The sequence below is a fragment of the Lucilia cuprina genome, chromosome 5 (genome assembly GCF_022045245.1).
Source record: "Lucilia cuprina isolate Lc7/37 chromosome 5, ASM2204524v1, whole genome shotgun sequence".
Lineage (NCBI taxonomy): Eukaryota > Metazoa > Arthropoda > Insecta > Diptera > Calliphoridae > Lucilia > Lucilia cuprina.
The window spans coordinates 61,363,228-61,383,572 of NC_060953.1; the positions used below are offsets into that span (position 1 = coordinate 61,363,228).

The 20,345-nt window shown below is 27.0% G+C and overlaps 1 protein-coding gene across 1 annotated transcript in view; it reads right to left on the reverse strand.

Annotated features, from left to right (window-relative positions):
- Nucleotides 1-5,485: 5,485 nt before the first annotated feature.
- LOC111675090 (acid sphingomyelinase-like phosphodiesterase 3b) overlaps nt 5,486-20,345 on the reverse strand; it is a 184,095-nt gene continuing 169,235 nt past the window's right edge. Inside the window, exon 7 of the mRNA XM_046953126.1 lies at nt 5,486-5,737. Coding sequence (XP_046809082.1) covers nt 5,534-5,737 — 204 coding nt within the window. The 3' untranslated portion in view covers nt 5,486-5,533. The remainder of the gene's footprint in view (nt 5,738-20,345) is intronic.

Below are 20,345 nucleotides of genomic sequence, written 5' to 3' on the forward strand. Positions count from 1 at the left end.
AAAACATTTTTAATACAATTGCAATCTATAACATTCATGATGTTGCTGTTGATGATTATTGAGAATGGTACTTGACTAGACAAATAATAAAAATGTTTGTTTGTATATATTGATGTGTAACTGCTACTGGGTTTTTGGGCTCTCCTTAGAATATCTTTAGGTGACCAGGTCAATAGATTTAAAACTAACTGTTAACATTGTTTAAATACCTACTTATTGCTTACTTCTTATTATGGTAACCTTAATTTGAAAAGATATTTATTATTATATAGATATTATAATGTAACAAATATGTATTTATCAAATAAAAAAGCTATGCCCCATTTTCCCTTTTCTTTACTAAAAGTAAATAAATAATTCAATGGTTTGATTACAAGTTTTATGTGATTTTGGTATGAGAACAAAATATATTAAAAAAGATTTACAGGAATTTTAAAGTATTTAAACTATTTCATTTTGAGGTAGCAAACAAATATTTCAATAAGAATTTATAAAAAAGAGTGGGATGAAGCACTAAAAGTTTTTTATTTTACTTTATTTAAGTACTTTATTGTTAAATTGTTGGGAAAGTATTAGAAAAAGTTATTATTAAATATGTTTCAATGTGAAACGTTAAAATAAAAATAAAATATTTCGTAGGGTATATAGGGTAGCTTGGTGGCGTATACGTGTGATTTAATAAAAAATACTTATACGCCATAGGAGCTATTACATTTCACTTTAATGGACTTTTACCTTTTCATTTAAACATCAATTTTTGGATGAAATAAGTGATCATATATTTTTGATATTTTGGACTCATCTCTTAGAGCTTAGAAGAAAAATATGTATGCAGTATTTTCGCTATTTTCGACATAGTTTCCGATAAAATAGAACTTTCTTTAGGGTGGAAAAAAGCGATTACTCTCTTTTGCTATTTTTGGTCCCATCTGTTCAAGTTTCTGGGAAAAAGGATAGATTTTCACTCAACTAGATCAGTAGATTCTGTAATTTGTATGTATTTACTATTCAGCACAGTTAACCTATTAAAATAGATTTTTCAAAAAAATTTAATTTCTTAATTTAGTAACAAATGATTTCTGATTAATTACTAATGATTAACGCTATTTATCAATAATTATATTTAAAACTGTTGTATCAAATACACCAGCATTTGTTTGCATCATAAATTAATTTATTAATCTTATTTATGTTCTTTATTCACATATAAATTTTCTCAACTACAGCCTGATTATGTCACTTTTCAATTAAAAACAGTTTACTGGTATTATATAAATATAACTTTCCTCTGCACACTTTGTTACAAGTTTGAAAACTTTGTTTTTGTCAAATTATTCTCAATTAGTGTAAATAATTTGGTAAATAATCAATCATAATGACACAAATAGGAAACAAAAATTCAAGTCAATTCAATTAGATTAAGAAGAAACCCCTTAAATTACTTATACAATGTGAAACCAGAAAAATATAAATGTGTATCATTTGGAATATATTTTGTAGTCAACAGACTCAAAAAAGCCTAACACATACATACATTGTATCTAGGATATACAGAAATGAAATGTGAAACATTCATACTTACATCATTTAAGCTCAGATGACAAGATTTCTTGGAAAAGGATGTTTATAGATTTGTATTACTTATATGTATACATTCATATAAACATTTATCTACGTAATTCTCTATGTGTTAAATATGTTTAAGCGTGTGTTTTTCTTTTTCCAAAAGTTACACAACAATTCTAGACAGATGACCCTTAAAAATTGCTCTTTTTCTTTCGGTCTTTTTCAGCTTTTAACAATTTAGCAATGTGTATTTTAACAACAGAGTAACTTAAGATATAAGATGCTTACATCGACAACAACATGAATATGAATAAATCTGTTAAAGTTTACTTTCATAATACACCACTTACTATATGCATGTGTATATGTCGTCAGGATGTGTGTTAATATAAACGAATATGTTTGGCTTTTTATTTTTCTGCATTTATATTATATATATTTGTTAAGATGTTATTGTATCTTCTACGATTATATGACAGACATATAAAGCCAATATAGTCAGGCTTAATAAACACAAAAACAGTATTGCGGTTTTATATGCTTAATTTGTGAAAGCAAAACTTTTCTGTGAACTGATTACGAAAAATAGAAGAGAAGAAAAATATTAAGTACTAATAAAATAATGGTAATTTTGTAATGTTTGACATTGATTAGTGATTCTTGCCAAATTACTTCATTTTATAGAAATAACCAACTTATTAATCTTAATTTTTCCCGAGATAAAAATTAAACAAAATTTAAGAAATATATCAATGAATTTGATATTCACTAGAACTGAACTAGAACTGAACTAGAACTGAACTAGAACTGAACTAGAACTGAACTAGAACTGAACTAAAACTGAACTGTATGTATATTTATTAATGTATACATACATATACCTAATTAAAATAATTGACTTCTATATTCTTTACAGCAGCAAACAACATTGACAACAACAGAATATATAACCGCAAATGATAATATATAGTTTGTACCCTGTAGTTCAGAGAGACGTTCAAAAAATGTATTGCAGACTTTAAATTAAAATGAACTAGATACTCTTTTACTGATTACACAGATAAAAGGTCTAAACTCTCCCAATTCTAGATTACTGAACAACACAAAAATTACAAAATTTTTCTGTTTGTAAAACTACTGGGTACTACTTGTATGTGTTTGTAAGGCAGTTTTGTTTGTACCAAAGTATGCATGAATTTTGTTAATTCATATTGAATAGTTTTAGTGCAGTGTGTTAGTAGTAGTGGTAAATGAACCAATATCCATTTCTGCGTGTAGTACTTATCGCAATGTGCGTAAATCTGGTCAATGTCATACCGGCTGTCTGCCGACAATGACATACACACAAACAAAGAAGACAACATGATGCTAGAGAAATATCTAAAGCTTAATAAACAGATTGAGTAATACGAAATAAATGATGTTGCTTTGCTTCCTTCCTTCCTGCTTGTTGTTGTTGTGTACATACATAAATGTGTATATGCTAATGTCAAGTGTTAAAGTTTAAATCTATACACATATGTAAATACGTATGTGTGTAAAGTTAAATATGTACAGAAGTAATTTGTAACGTGGATAACCTACTTACAAAAAGCAATTGCAGAATAAATATTTCTTACAATATATGAAGACATGTCGAAAATAACTTAAATTATTTATTTCCTTTTCTGAGGTTTCTATAATAAATCTTATCCACAAATATCTAAAAAAATAAAGAATATTCTTTTTGAAGATTAGATTTCAAAAATATTTTTACATTGAAGTAGATGCCTTCGAGCCACGAACAATAATTCTTTTATGTCAAGAATTTTATTATTATTTCATCAAAATTATTGTTTTTATCCTGCACATCTCTTGCTATATGTAAATGCCAAAAAGCACTTGTGAGAAAGTGCTTAAAGTTGGATGTATTAATTCTTCTTTGTGTCAATAACCCGAATGCCCTGGTGTTTTGAGAATTAAATTTTTGAATTATTCTCTCAGATATACATTTTAAATTATATCAAGTAATATAGTTAAATATAAACTACGTTATTTCTTTTTCATGTTTTTCAAGAATTCATTCGTATCAATATAACAACAAAAATAATTTGATGACTCCGCTATTTAAGTATTCCTTTCCTAGCTTGTATTACAATCTCTGTTCACATTTTCCATATTTATTTACATATCTGTAATCTATCCATGGGTTATATTATTGTAATGTCCAGTTGTTGATGTTGCTATTATTGTTGTGAGAGTGTCAGAGTGTTTTTAATACAAATATGTATATTATAGTTGATTTGAGGGCGGATATTTTATACTTAAAATACATATAAACACTATTATAACCTACAGGCATATTTTGTTGTCCCATATAAAAACATATAATATTGTATTATAAAATATATATTGTCTTGTTTATGATAATTTTTTGTAAAGAATCTCCATGTTTATAGATGCTAAAATAAAATGCATACATTAAACAATATACCACAATAACAGCAGCAAAAAAAAATTGATTTGAAAGTTGAATATTTGTATTATATACCTTTTAAAGTAAAAGCATAATACATACATATAAAATTACAGCCCTAGGCTAGGTCGATATTTTCTATCCGTTTACAATATACATATAATTTAAATTAATAAATATTTTTGTTATTTCCAATAAATACATATTTATTTGCATGTATATTGGTTATTATGTGAATTTAGATGAATGTGTTGTAAGTGGAAAAGGCAAATAATTGAAATTTTTGTTTTACATTTTATATTAAGTGTATTTTTATGCTAATCGTTTTGGTTTATTTTTAGTGTAATAATATTAATTGAAAAGGAGCAGTAAATAGGACTGATCACGGAATTTATGGTTTGTCCTTAATAATGCAAAATTTTCATAATAATATCAAATTCAAAATTGCTTTAAACATAATATCCAAGCGAACTACACTAAACCATAAAGAAAAGGCATGGTGATCTTTTTATTGTGACCTTTTGTGACCTTGGTGACTTATTTGTACTATTAGTGGAAAGATAGTTTTCAGATATAGCATGGACTTGAGATATGAAATCAAAGTTCTTTACGTGAATGGTGGCGTATCATATTGTGCAATGACATAATGTCCATGGACGTTATGACACCCTTGATTAAGTTATAGTGTCCATGAACGTTATGACACTTTAATAATTCTCATGGTTCTGTTGGTATATGTACCAACACTTTTCCCAAGTACTCGAGCCATCTAATCTTTGGCCATTTCTGCCCTGTTACTTAACTTCTTTGACCATTCTGCCCTGTTACTTAACTTCCGAAATGTAAAAACATTATTGTCGTTTACAACCACGCACCGTGACCCACTGTGAGCACACTATGGAAAACCTAGTATAAACAAAATAAACCATGTTCAGGGTTTGTACCTGGATAAGAAAATAAAATTCAATAATACCACTTATATCCAGCATTCGGCATACTAATACAGAACAACATCTAACACAATATCACTCTAGGTTCCTTTACCACTACATTCATGCTCTTTATATACGCTTAACACCAACTTATTTCCAACGGTCTCCGTGGCACCAAATTATGTAGTTCTCTGATTCGACTCCATGTCAAATCATTCCAAGGAAAGACCTTATTGTCCAGACAGACTAGACGCAATGGTAGTACATCTTTTCCCCGAGATTACAATAACAGCAATATAAATCTCTTTCATCAAGGTAAAATGTCTTCGGAAATACTTCAGTTATATTCCTAATTCTATTAAATGATAAATGTACTCATTTCTGATAACATTATGAAATGTCCTGACTTGTCGACATTAGTAATTACGTGAAGTAGCTTGAATATATTAAGATACTAAACTAAATTGAAATATCTTAACAATTGAATTCACAACCTTCACTATTAGTTCTTCTGCAGCCAAATTAAAACATCAATTGTTTTAACCTTAGTTGTTGCCAAAGATAAAACAAATATTGTTCTTTACTTACCCTTATCATCATAGATTATACGAAATGAATCTGAATGTAAATGACCGAAAAATTGACCCTGAATAATTGATGAATATTTGCGCACTAATTCCAAATAACGTTTATTGTTGGATTCCGTAAAAGTTGTATGACCATTTTGCTGTAAACCAATATGTCTTTCATCGGAGCCGGGTGGTATATGACCCACAATATACACCTGCAAATAAATGATAAAAAACAAAATCAAATTAAACTTGTTATTTAAGTTTGGCTAAAGAAAAGGTAGAACTATAAAGAGGGATGATAAAAAAAACTAACAGAAATATACATGAAAACAATTGATTTTCAATTATCATTATTTTAGCAAGAATTTAGTTTTTAAGAGTCTTGGTATATTTAACTGTGTTGTTTTTAGTTTAAGTTTATATATGTGTGTGTGTGTGTTCTAAAAAAACTTTCTCTCTTACACCAAGACTTTGTGTGTGGCACACGTCTACTATTACCACTTTGCTAAGTAATACAAACATTTTTGAAGATGATGGTAATGATGATGATAATGTTGGTAAGGATGCTTATCGTCTAACTAGTAAAATAAGTTTGAAGTTTAAGTTATCTTCCAGTTGAATAGGCTCAAATTCTGCATTTAAACAACTTTTTGAAAAGTAAACTTACAATAACAGTGAGTTGTAAAACTTCTAACCAACTTGTTCAGCATCAAGTTTTTTTTTTGTCTTTTATGGCTTTTTACTAAACATGTTAAATTATATATACTAAGATATCTACATACATTGTGTCATACTTATTGTTATATATGTATACATTTTACATGTACTTAATCTGTTTTTTTTTTTACAAAATTATTTAAAACTTAAGGGAAAAATTTACTCTGTATCTACTATGTTGGAATTTATATTCACAAGTATATACTTATTTCGGTGCGAAGAATAAATATTTACAAGATTATACTAGGAAAACTTGAAAACTTTAATTTCTTTGAAAGAAAATTTAACAAAGTGCTAAAAAGTGTTTTTCTAAGAAATTGCATTTTTAAGTTGGTATAAAATTTGTTGTGAAATCATGGCGTATACTTTATATATTTTAGGCATTTGCATTTAAATATAATTCATACGCTTACGTTGCCCAATGGTGGTTTGTTTGCGGCAGAGAACTTTAATTCAATTTGTTTTGCAAAATTTCTTTAATGTATAAATAGTTTGTTTAAATTAGAAATAAGTTTGGAATGTTTTTTCTAATATTTTATTTTTGCTTTTACAGATTAATTTTATTTCTTATTTCTTTATTCATATACCTATTGTAAATTACAATAGGTATATGAATAAACTTATGAAACTAAAATAAGTTTTCTCTTATAACACCGTCCGACACTCAAAATTAGACACGAACCAGATGATATACGTCTAAAACTTTAAAATTAAAAGAAAAAAATCTGCATTTTTAATTTTTAATTTCGTGATCCTGTGCCCTTTCAAAAGGACTTCAAAATTTTAAAAAGTACATTTTTCAAAAAATATTTTAAAATACTTCAATTTATCAAACAATGCCAAATTTGATGTCAAGCTAACAAAAACAGTTGTAAAATATTTTGTGTTTAGTTAGTTTAGTTCTGTCAGGATCAAAAGATGTATAAAAAATCTTTAAATTTAAAAAAAATATATATTGAAAATTTTAATAGATTTTAAAGGATAAGAAATTTAAAAGACATTTTTGACAGATTTTCATTCATCCTATAATAATAGGATAAAGTCGACGGACAATTTCTGATAAATCAATAAAAGCCCTCCCTTCTTCCGTATAAATAATAAAATAATAATTAGCAAAGAACATTTCCTTCAAACAACATGACTTATCATTAATGTCTGTCCTTTAACCCTAAAAATATTCATTATTTTTAAATCTTAACTCTTTAAAATTGACAAATTTCAGAAAATTTTTTATTTGACTCAACTTAATTTCCATCCTTTTTTTTCAAAATAGACAAATGAACATTCATTTCAAATCATTCATCATCTATGATAACTACATTAAAATAATTAAAGACAAATAGATTTTCACACAAAATTTGACTACTTTATCACAAAGTGCTTAGAATATTGTGTCATTTATATAACTATTTGTTCATACATATGTATGTCTATACATTTTGCCTTAAACATTTTCGAATAAAAAATCAATAATATCCTTATAAAATATTCTGCACAATAAAGAAACAACAATGGGAAGAAAGCAACAACAACAAAAAAGAACATAAGTATAAATCCTACCAAAATTCAATCAGAAGCCACTCAAATTGATTGTTTTGTATTATAAACAAAAGAATTGAGAACAAAAAGAAATGAAAGAACAAGAAACAAATATTTTTTGATGTTATTACTCAAAGTAGTCGTATAAACAATTCCACCTAGAAATGAATTTTAAATTTATGGACATTCATTAAATATTAAAAAGAAATATATATATATATATATATATATATATATATATATATATATATATATATTTATATATATATATATATATATATATATATATATTATATAATATATATATATATATATATATATATTATATATATATATATATATATATATATATATATATATATATATATATATATATATATATATATATATATGAATGGACATGTTTGTGTAGATAAGGTAGATAAGTTTCTTTTTGTATTTCCGTAAGTTATAGAACATAAGTGTAAAGAAATAAGAATTTAAATATGTTATGATAGATGTGGTAAATATCTTGAATATATCTTATACTGTATCCTGTATCCATACTTGTATAAAGGTTAAATTTTACTTATTTAAGTCTGTAAATGTAATACTATCATAGAGTTTATTTATTTTATTAAATGAATATTCTTGAATATATTTATTATGGAATGGCTAAACTTGTGTCAAAATAACGTTGAAAGTTAAACAGAAGTCATTTGAGGAAACGCCCACCAGATGTTTGTTTTTTACCTTACACCACTATATAGGAAATGGTATTATGCGTTTTGTTTTGCTTGTAATACCCAAAATTATTGTATAGTGCTTTTTAGCTTAAATTTCTGTTAAATATTCTGTAACTTCATAAAAATCGAAAATATTTTTTTTTATCAACAATTCAATTAATTTTATTTTCTTATTTAATACGACATACAACTCGTTTGTGATTGTCACAAATATATATTTTTGTTAATACACAGGAAATACAGGAAACTCTCTAGTGGCAAACGTGTAAAAACATGTATTCAAAAAGTGACGTACAACTTAGCTAGACAATAATAAATAATTTATGAAAATTATTAAACTAAGTAAATGACAACATTAACGCAAACGACAAAATTACGGTGATCATTTTGAAATCAAATATTTACTTAATTAGGGTGTTAAATTGTTTCAAATTTTATTTTATCATTTCTTTAGCAATAACATAACAAGATATAATAACAAGTTATGCCAAACGCAACAAAACAATGAAAGCCAAACCAATCTACACTTTTTCAATATGTAATACAGCTGTATGTTTTTATTGGTCAAAGAATGAACTAAATTTTTTTATTATTTTTCAGATGTTGTTTCAGAGTTTTGCTTTTTATTGGATTTTGCTGAAATTTTGAAGACTATTCTTAAATTTAAATTAAGTACGAAAATTTAGCGTTATTTTAATATGACAAAAAATACTTTGTTTTGGGATATATTCTAATAAAGTAGAAAGTATGACATATTTTAATTGCGGCTAAGTTGAGTATTTGGACCATTGGGTTCACAATAATTTTTGAGATATGGACACAAAAAATATTCGGTTAAATAATCAATGAGAAATCAAATAGAAAGTAAATCTAAACATTTTTTATTCTTCTTTCATATATGTATACATAGTTTCAAACACTTTAGCAAATACTTTTTTTCAACACTTTGACTATGTAACTTAAACAAAAGTACATTATTTTGTCACTTTATCCTTCGGTGTGACAAAACTTAAATGTTTATTAAACCAACATGTTGATGAGTTTCTGATGATCCAGTGGATATAAAAAGTCAGTCACTCACTCACTCAAAATGACAAACCAACAGAGGTGTTTTTAGGTTTATTTTATTTATTACTATTTTCTATTTTATTTATTTATACTTTTTATATTACAATTCTGTATATAGGTATATAAACATTAAAACTCAAACTATCCAAAGGTTAAACTTTTATTATACTTAATGAAAACTGACAGCTAACAACGAAACTCCATATATATTTCCCCAAAGGATACTAAAATTTCTATACCCAACACAAATTTGCCCCCCATTTATGCAGTTAAACTAAAACTTAGGCAATGTTATGTTTTGTTTTGCTGTTCTCTTTTAAAAGTAGGGAACACCATAAATATAACGCCTTCAAGCAAACAAGTTAGTTTCTTGGAAGAGTTAAGGGAGAGGAAGAGAGTGAAAAAGTAAATTTGAAATGTCATTAAATGTATATGACAGCGGAAAAAAATAGGAGTGATTATGGAAAATCAGAAGATATAACAGATTCAAACTCATCAGGGATCTGGTATTCATCTTTCTTTGATCTAAAGTTATCTGTGCACCTAATAGCGAAGAGTCGATATTTCATAAATTTTTATTCCATTATCACCTTTTTTCTTTAAGATCTTTTTAATGAAATTTAGCAAAGTTTAGTATTACCCCTTATTGCTGTTGCATAAAGTTTTTCCCATCTAAATGTACACTTGCCACACTTTGTTGTTAAAGGCTGTTTTTACTGGCTTTTTGTCAGTCGGTTTGTTAAAAAAAGAAAAACTGTAATTAAAAAGTACTAAACTTATCTTTGTTGTGTCTACTTTAACAAACTACTCTATACATTTTTATGTATAAATAGTTGCAAAAAATTCCATTAGTGTCATTTAAATTAGTGTTGGGTAAAAGTTTTTATAAGAAGTCATAAAAAATACGCTTAGAACTTCTCTAATGTTATACGATAAAAACTCCTTATTTTATTAGATTTAAAAATATATTAAATTTTGATTGTTGCATGAGTCTATAGTCTTGCCTATAGAAGACTCTATAATCTTGCCTATAGAAGAGTCTATAGTCTTGACTATAGAAGAGTATATAGTCTAGACTATAGAAGAGTCTATAGTATTGACTTTAGAAGAGTCTTTAGTATTGACTATAGAAGAGTCTATAGTCTCGACTATAGAATAGTATATAGTCTTATCTATAGAAGAGTATATAGTCTTGACTATAGAAGAGTATATAGTCTTGATTATAGAAGAGTCTATAGACTTGACTATAGAAAATTCTGTAGTCTTGACTATAGAATAGTCTTTAGTCTTGACTATAGAAGAGTCTATTGTCATAACTATAAAAGAGTCTTGACTACAGAACACTGCATAGTCTTGTCTGTATAACATTCTATAATCTTGACTTTAGAAGAGTCTAAAGTCTTGACTATAGAAGAGTCTTGACTTAAGAAGAGTCTAAAGTTTTGACTATAGAAGAGTCTAAAGTCTTGACTATAGAAGAGTCTTTATTCTTCACTATAGAAGAGTCTATTGTCATAACTATAAAATAGTCTTGACTACAGAACACTGCATAAAGAAGAATCTAAAGTCTTGACTTTAGAATAGTCTTTAGTCTTGACTATAGAAGAGTCTATTGTCATAACTATAAAAGAGTCTTGACTACAGAACACTGCATAGTCTTGTCTGTATAACGTTCTATAGTCTTGACTATAGAAGAGTCTATAGTCTTGACTATAGAAGAGTCTATAGTCTTGACTATAGAAGAGTCTATAGTCTTGACTAAAGAAGAGTCTAAAGTCTTGACTATAGAAGAGTCTTTATTCTTGACTATTGAAGAGTCTATTGTCATAACTATAAAATACTTAGTCTTGACTACAGAACACTGCATAGTCTTATCTGTATAACATTCTATAGTCTTGACTTTAAAAGAGTCTATAAAAGAGTCTTGACTTCAGAACACTGTATAGTCTTGTCTGTATAACATTCTCTAGTCTTGACTATAGAGAATATTATTCATTTATACAATTTATAGAATGATCTCTACATATTCAATACTATAGAAAATTCTAAAGTGCTATAGAACATTTTATAGCCTTGACTTAGAACATTATATAGAAAGTTATATTGTCTTGACGATAGACCCCTTTCCTCCCGTTATTTTTTTTTTTGAACCACTTTTTTTGCAATTCCTTTTACCATATAAACATAATCACACAAATCTTTCTTGAAATTTCATTTGACTCTCAACCAATGTTTAACCGAGAATGCGGTTGAGTAAATATCCCTTTTTAATAATGTCGTTAAATAATTTTCATTTAAACAAAAATAAATATATTAAGAGGGGTGAGAAAATGTTGCACAAAGCGTAATAAAAAAATGGAAGTTTTGTAATTATCATGCAGATTTAAATGTTCAGATTGTATGAGCTTAAAGTGAACAAATGTTCACAACTTTGTTAAGTATAAATTTATATTAAAGTAGAAGCATGTAAATGTTTTAGTATTTCGTCTCTCTGTGCTAAACTAAATATGTGGTGTAGTAGATCACGAATAATTTGTTTTCAGTAATTTACATTAAGTTGAATTCTACGAATATACTTATATTTAATTAAAGTTTTTGTTACTAGGCTAATAACTTTTTTTATCGGGTAAACCGAATTTTGTTGTAAAGTTCTTTAAACACTTGTTTAAAAATTTGAAATTTAGAAGTAAAGTTATATTGCTAACATGAATTGATTAGTCTAACATTTAAACAAATTTGTTTAAGAAATTTTATTAAAAATAAGTTGTATATAATCTAATATAAGAATTTTGAACTTTAAACCCAAACTAGTTGTCTGTATGTTATTTTAAATTTTATACCATCAATTCATTTTAATACCATAAACCTCTTTATAGTACTTTACTCAACCTTGCCATGTGTTAAATTTAATTTACTTTCAAATGGTTTTCTCTAAGTACATACTACCTAAGATCATATAGTTTAAAGCATATTTAGTTACAAAGACTGATTAGAGAGGTAAAAGAGTTAAAACACATACTAAAGTAAGTAGAAAAAAAAACTTAAATTCAATTATAATATATGTGACACTTATAATTTAAATGGAATTTGTTACAATATACAGACATATGCTGAATTTTTAAAACAAGTACAATAACATAAGGACTAAGTTAAACTTGTAGAGAATATATATGTTTTGTAACCAATATCGAACAAAATGACGGTTATATTAAATCTTCACTCCATTTGCAACATATCGTAGTATTAATTTTGGACATAAAACACCCTCCAACAAAAAGAGACACGAACTGGATGATGTTGCTGTAAATTTAAGGGAGAAAATCTGTGTTCTTAGCATTTTATTTCGTAATCCTGTGTCCTTTTAAAAAGACTTAAAAATTTTAAAAAGTAAATTTTTCAGAAAATATTTTAAAATACTTTTACTATCCATACAATATCAAGCGAGCATAAAGTGTTGGAAAATATTTTGTATACCATTAGGATGAAAATCTGTCTGCTTATCCTTTCAAACCGATTTAAATTTTCAATATTATCTTTTCAAAAACATGTTTAAAGACTTTTTCCCTTGGACCCTAAACAAGTAGACAGATTAATGAATATATCTAGATAATTTAACAATTTTATAAACCTACTACAGCAACTGTAGTATACATAAGTCTATATATAGTGGAATTTATTTTCTAAACATGATACTTGTTTTAATGTTCGTCACATAAGATACGCTACAGTCAAAACCTCTAATGGAAGTTATTGTCCATAGTTTAAAATATTAATTTCCATTTGTAAGACACTTTAATTCAATATGTTTACCAAATCATACATTTAAGTCCTTACATATGCACATATATATTTTTTTAATAGTTTTTAGCCTTTAAAAACAACGACTTTTAGTTGCTGGTCAACATGTTTTTTGTAAACTAAAGTAGTTGTAATAACATAATCTGCTTTAAACATTTTGTTTTTGAGCCATTGCAAAAACAATAAAATAAAGAAAGTTTTACATACATACTTCATATAAAAGTATACTATTGTGTGTCAGTACCTTCATATGTATATATCTACCTAAGTAGTAAGTAGTAGTAAAATAGTATATGATATAGTTTTTACATAATCACAATCATACACAGCAAAAATATGACCATGACTTGTACTTACTCTAGAAATGCCTTAGAAGGATCATTGTAGTAAGTAATAAACCAGACGCGGATCTAGCTTAAGCGTTGGGGGTATATTTTCTTTTTCCCCACTGGATCCGCGACTGTACCTAACTCCCTACATTTAATACTATTGTAAGTTAATTTTATCATTTTAACACTTTACTTCTCAATGCAAGTTTTGGCTGGGTATATAAGTAGATACATATGAGTGTATATGAATTATGGTATGGAATTATATGAATGTAGTTAGATTTGGTAAGAGTACTGAATTTTGTTTGGAAAAACTATAATCCTATTTTAAGCTTTTCAAAAATATTATATTACAAGCTCGTGTATATCTAGCAAACAAAGAAAACCAAAAATGTGATCGGTCAAGTCTATATAAATAATGCTCTACTCTATGAAATATAATTGTGTATGAAACCGTAATAGTTTCAATGAAATCTTGCAAAAAAGGGACATCTTTGAAATGATTTATAAAGTGAATCAGATGAATATACCATAGACTTGATGTTGATAATAAAGAAGCACTACTTTGTTAAGCAAAAGAATAGTATTCGATTAAAAAAACTCAGAAAAATTGTATTTTTTTATACAAGAAGAAAAATCAAAAAAAAAATGTTTTAAGTCGGCACTTTCCAAATACTACCCATTATTTGCTTAGTTGACTGCATAGAATGAAATAGATTTCCATATTTACTAAGATAGCCTCTAAAAAACACACAACAGCAGTGGTGGTAATGACCTAAACTGCAGACATACTGGTTAAGAGCGTGTGTTAAACACCACTGCTCCATTTTTTATATAATTTTTTTTTCCAAATACATAATATGTACTACATATATAGTAAGTATAAAAAAATGTATGTGTGTGTAAAATAAGTGGATAAAAAAAAAACAAATAGCAGGAAAATTTAAAACCACACAGATACATACATATCTTATCTATTTAAAAAATGCAACAAATTATTATTAAAAAAAACTTTTAAAATTTAAACTACTGAGGTGGTAACATAGCTGTTTTCTGAACTCTATTTATAAGTTGTAAGGATTTAGAATATTAGTAAAATATATTACAATTATAGACTTAATACTACAAAAGTAGTTTCGTAAATGAATTCATTATATAAAAAATTAAATAGAAAATTTTCCATAAAAAATATTTTTTTCTTAAAAGAGACATATTCTAAATAAAATATTCTATTAAATGAAAATTTTTTGAATTTTTTTCTAGATAAACTATATAATTAAGAGATAAATAATTATTATGACATTTTCATAAAAGCGGTTGTGGAAAATTTTCTATAATAAGTGGAAAAAAAATCCTAAAGAACGTGAAATTTACGAAAATTTTATAAAGCAAAAGAAATATTTTATATAAAAAATGTTCATTTAAATTGTAGCAAATGTTATGCTTTGAGTAATTAACAATTCCAATGTTATTTAAACCTCAAACCCGTTTAATTCTAGATAAAACTTTTTTAAATAAAATTGAAAAAATCCTTTAACAGGATTAACGTTATATATAAATGTGATTTCAAATACATACATATTTCTAAAAAGTATGTAAATGTACTTGTTTAGCAATTAGTAACACTTTTAAATTAGTGTAGCTAATTTTAATTTAAATATCCTTCATCTTAAATAACATTCAACTGGATATTTCTAAAATAGATATAGAATATAAATGGAGGGCAACTTGTGGTATAATATCAACAAAATTACTGCAAATTTAATTTAAAATGCGTACACACAGAACGGAATAAACTGAAACTGGAAAAAAGTTAAATAAAATCTAATAGATGAGCCTAAAAAAGCATGAAAAAAGGGAAAAAAATAGAAACGAGATATTAGAGCGATTTAATGTAATACAAGATAATATAAGCCTGAAAGCCTGTTCATGGATTTTCTAGGATAAGTGATGGAATTTCATTATTGCGGTGTTGTGGTTTTTCATGCTTGAATCATTTTGAATTATTTTTCACTAAGAAAAACTTTAAATTAAAACCTTAGATTTCTTGGGTCGAGTTTTTCTGAGATTTTTTTTTCATTTTGTTTACATTGTTTTGTTTTCTCCTTTATTACATTTACACTTTGGCCATAAACATTTACAGTAACACAGACATCAATACTAAGAAAATATTCTGGTAATTAAACTCCTGTATTTTATTTCTGTAGTAGAAGTTTTCCTGCTACATCATGTACCATTGGGCCAAGTTGTAAAATATCTTAATGAAAGCCACGATGTTTAAACAAAGTTTAAATATCAAAAGTTGTGGAAAAAGCATAAATAAAATAAATTAAAATAAAAAAAGTAAAATCGTTCAAATTTATAGGTTTTAATTATAAAATGTTACTAAATGCAAAATAAAGCGATTTGATAAAAAAAGACCCAACAGATGCAATGAGAAGTATTGCTGCAGAAGATTCTTTAAAGGTTGTAAATCAGGAAACTCTAATGTATATACTGTATATTAACTGATCTATGCTTCTGACTATAGTTTGTTCTGTAATCTAGGCTGTGAATTAATAAGTATATAGCCAATGCTGCAATAGTGAAGAGTATAAACTTTTTTATAGTCAAGAATGAACTGATATAATATCAGGACTATAAACTGTTCCACGCTGATCTATAGTCGAGACTATAAACTAATCTTTAGTTTAGACTACAAAATTATCTGTATTTAAGACTATAGGCTAAACAACGGTCAAAATTTGATTAATATTCATGACTATTTCTAGATCTAAAGTCCAGGCTATTGATTGAACCTAAGAATGATCTATAAACAAGATTTCATATATACAAGGATATATTAGTCAATAAAATAATAAAATGATAAAATTCAATATATATTATTTCTTTTAGTGCTTTAAATAAAAAATCCCTTTAATTGAAATATTAAAAAATATGTTTATTTTAAATTTAAAAACATTTTATTTGCATTTTCTTGAATAAAAATACCATCCTATTTTTTATATAATTAGCCTCAAACATTTGAACTTAAGTAGATTTGCAAATATGTTATGACATCCCTCATTAGGCGACTTTGCAAAAAAAAAAAAAAACGACCCAACAATCATAAAGAAAAATATAATTATCTTATATTACATTATTATCAATTCAATCATTTTTTATTGCCCCAAAAGCTACAAACAATTTTCATATAAATCCCTTTTTTATTTGAAAAATTTTATGCAAATTCTTTTATTACTTTGTCAAAAGGATAAAGAAAAGATAAAAAAAACCATATTCACAATTTGAAAAGAATTACTTTACTATAAATCTCTACCCAAACCCGCTTCATTCATAAATAAATGAAAGGGATCTTGTTTTCTTTTTTTTATTCTCTCGTTTTAACTTCTACTTACCGTCGTCGTACTCTATTAATATAAACTTTATGCCTATTTTTCTTTTTCATTAAAAATTTCCTTTACTTTTACTCATTTCTTGTTAATTTTTTCTGTTCTTTTTAACTCGTTTGCAACATTTTGTTGCCACATTCCTGTTGAAAGCCTATTATGTTGTTTTGCTGTTGCTCCTGCCTCTTCTGTTGTTTATACCTATAAAACGTCACAACTGCACATATAGAGACAGTGGCAGACAAACACCGCTTATAAACACAGTTGCTACTTGTCTCTTTGTATTTGTGCGTTAAACCAGACAACCATTCTTTGCCGGATGTTAAAGCTACTTTTTATTTTCCTTTTTGTCTTTATTTTGCATTTAGCAGATTTTTGTGTATTTTGTCAAAAAAAAGGAATAAAAAAAGCGATACTAAGGAAAAAGAGGAGAAACAAAAATACAGAGCGGATGTGAAAACGAAAGCTGATTTTTATCTAGATTTGTGGCAAAACCATGAAGTTACTCTTTTTATTTTGTTTAATTCTAAATTATAAACATTACATTGTACAGTGGTTTCAATAGCACAAAATTAAATGAAGAAGTATATTTGTTTATTTGGCTTTTTTATGCAGAAAAAAATATTTCGTTTCTGTGAATAATGAAGCATTTAATTTTTGGATCAAGAAATATCGTTTGAGTTTGCTGCATACTCAGCGTTAAACAAAGCTATTTTAAATGAAATAAATACGAACATTTACAAAGGAGAAATTGGCCCTAGAAATGTCTTTAGATTTCACTGCAAATTAGTCTCAGTCTTGACTATAGACGAGTCTATAACTATTCTATAGCCATGACTATAGAACAGTCTATAGTCTTGACTGTAGAATAGTCTATAGTCTTGACTGTAGATCAGTCTATAGACTCACAGAGTGGTACTTTTCCAACCACTGGGTGAGTAAAAAATAAATAACTCACCACTGCTCATTTCTGTACCTTACACGCAGGTTGCAATTTTTGTACATGGATTGAGGCGGTCCATGTACAAGCACTTTACTCGATTATTTGGGCCATCTAATCTCTGACTATTGCTGCCACGTTCCTTAACCTCCTAGACTTAAAACATAACTTCCGTTTACAACCATGCAGATGAGATGGGCTCTATTGATTTGGCAACAGCACCTAGAGAGATAACCGGTAGACCGAAGTACGAATCCATCAAATTAGTCTAGACCTTGTTCTTACTCACAGGGACACACTGTTGTAATTCTGATATGAACAGACTTTACTCTGGCATACCCCATCCCGCACTATATATAATTAATACCAACTAATTTCCATCGCTTAGTCCTACAATCACTCATCTGTGGGGTATCTGTTGTACCGGAAACAGCACCTAACTTATCCTGAAATATAGGCTTTACCTTACATCAGTCTTTTAACCGCAACTCACTCTTCCCGCGAATTATGGTTTTAACCCCAACCACTAAGTGGATCCCGAAGGAACCTCAATCCACTGACCAGACAGGACATAGTCCTGCGGGAAACTGGTCACCCGTAGTATCAGATTATCAGGTTCTCTGGTTAAGCTGTGTACACTGTAACCATTTTTTTAGTCCCGGCCAGACTAGACGTATTGACCACCTCTTTATTCCCCGGGATTACAATAACACCCCGGGGGGTGTAAATGAAAGATTATAGAAAATTAGTTTCCTGACTGGTTTTGCTTGTGTAAGCATATGTTTGAGTAAAAAATAGTATAAGTGATCTCACTGCCATCCGCCGCTATAAACCAACCTATTGTTTTGAGTAAAACCAAATTTAGCAAAATGTTTCCATAAAAAAATTCAAAAAATATGAGTTAAAATAATATTAAAGCAACAAAAAATTTAAAAAAATATATTTCATTATTATTATTTTCTAATTCCAAAAAATTGCGCTATTAGAAAATGATTTCTTCAAAACCTTGAAAACATTTCATATACATAGACAAATAAGAATATGTGTGCATGTACATTATTTTTTCATTTTGTATTCTAAGAACATTATTTAATTCCCCTGAGTACATGTTCGTAGACAAAGTCAGTTTCCAATATTAAGGCCAATAATAGTTGCTTTTCATATATTTACAGTATTTTTTTTTTTTTTCATTTATCAAGAGATTCATTGCAACATGTAGTTATTGACAGTTTGAAATTTTTTCATACAATCGTATTTTCAAATGATTGGCGAATAAATAACGTTTCAGTTCTTTTTTAAAAATTTCATTATTTCTTTTTATGTCAGTTTGTTTTTAAAAAATATACTAAAGTGCTTTTCTACTGTTATAAACCTTAAAATGAACTACATACATATATAAGTATGTATGTAGTTAAAAAAAACTCAACATTATTATATGTTTCTTAACAATTTAACTCACTTGAAAATTTAATTTCGAATCAAGTATAATAATTTCTTTTTAACCGCAATTTATAGGGGAAAATTAAAAAAAATAAGGAATAAAATATTTTGTATGCGAATATCTCAAAAAAAAAAATGCAATGTGTTAACTTTCTTCATCATCGTGATTCGTATAGTTATAAAAGTCTTTCTGTCTCGCAATATAAATTCCTGAGAGTGTGCTACATCGAAGTAAAATTTTCTAATACATTTGTTAGATACAAATTGTTTATAAAATCATTAAAAATTTTTGTAAATGGTTTTAAAACCGTGGATATAAATCTGGACCTGGAATTGAAATTCAATTATTTCAATGCTAAGATAAGACTGATTACCATTTAGCAATTCTTCAAAATATTTGATTTTACTATTTTAGCAGGGTATACTACTTATTTTCCTTGCCCGCTGTTCTTTCTCTACTTGTATACCAGGGAGTATGTATTTCAACTATAGGAATGCAATGCACGTACAAGTTTTTTGCAATACAAAAAGATTTATTATGAAATCATAATTTTGCTTCCAGTAATATTTCTTTTCATTTCAATCCCTCCCTTCATATACAAAGTTTTTTATTTCTACCATACAGCTCTTGACATACATACATACATATGTACAATATACTATAAATAGCATTACCATGAGTGTGAATTATAAGACATGTATAAATATCTATGTCATATATATTTATTTGTAAGTAGTTTTTGGGCATATGAGGGACGTTTGACTCCCTTGATTACCAAGTTTTTATGAAAATATATTAAATAATGTTAAAATTCATATATTTCTTTAAAAATTTCTTTCCCACAAAGTTATTTTATTGCTATTTTATGAAATTT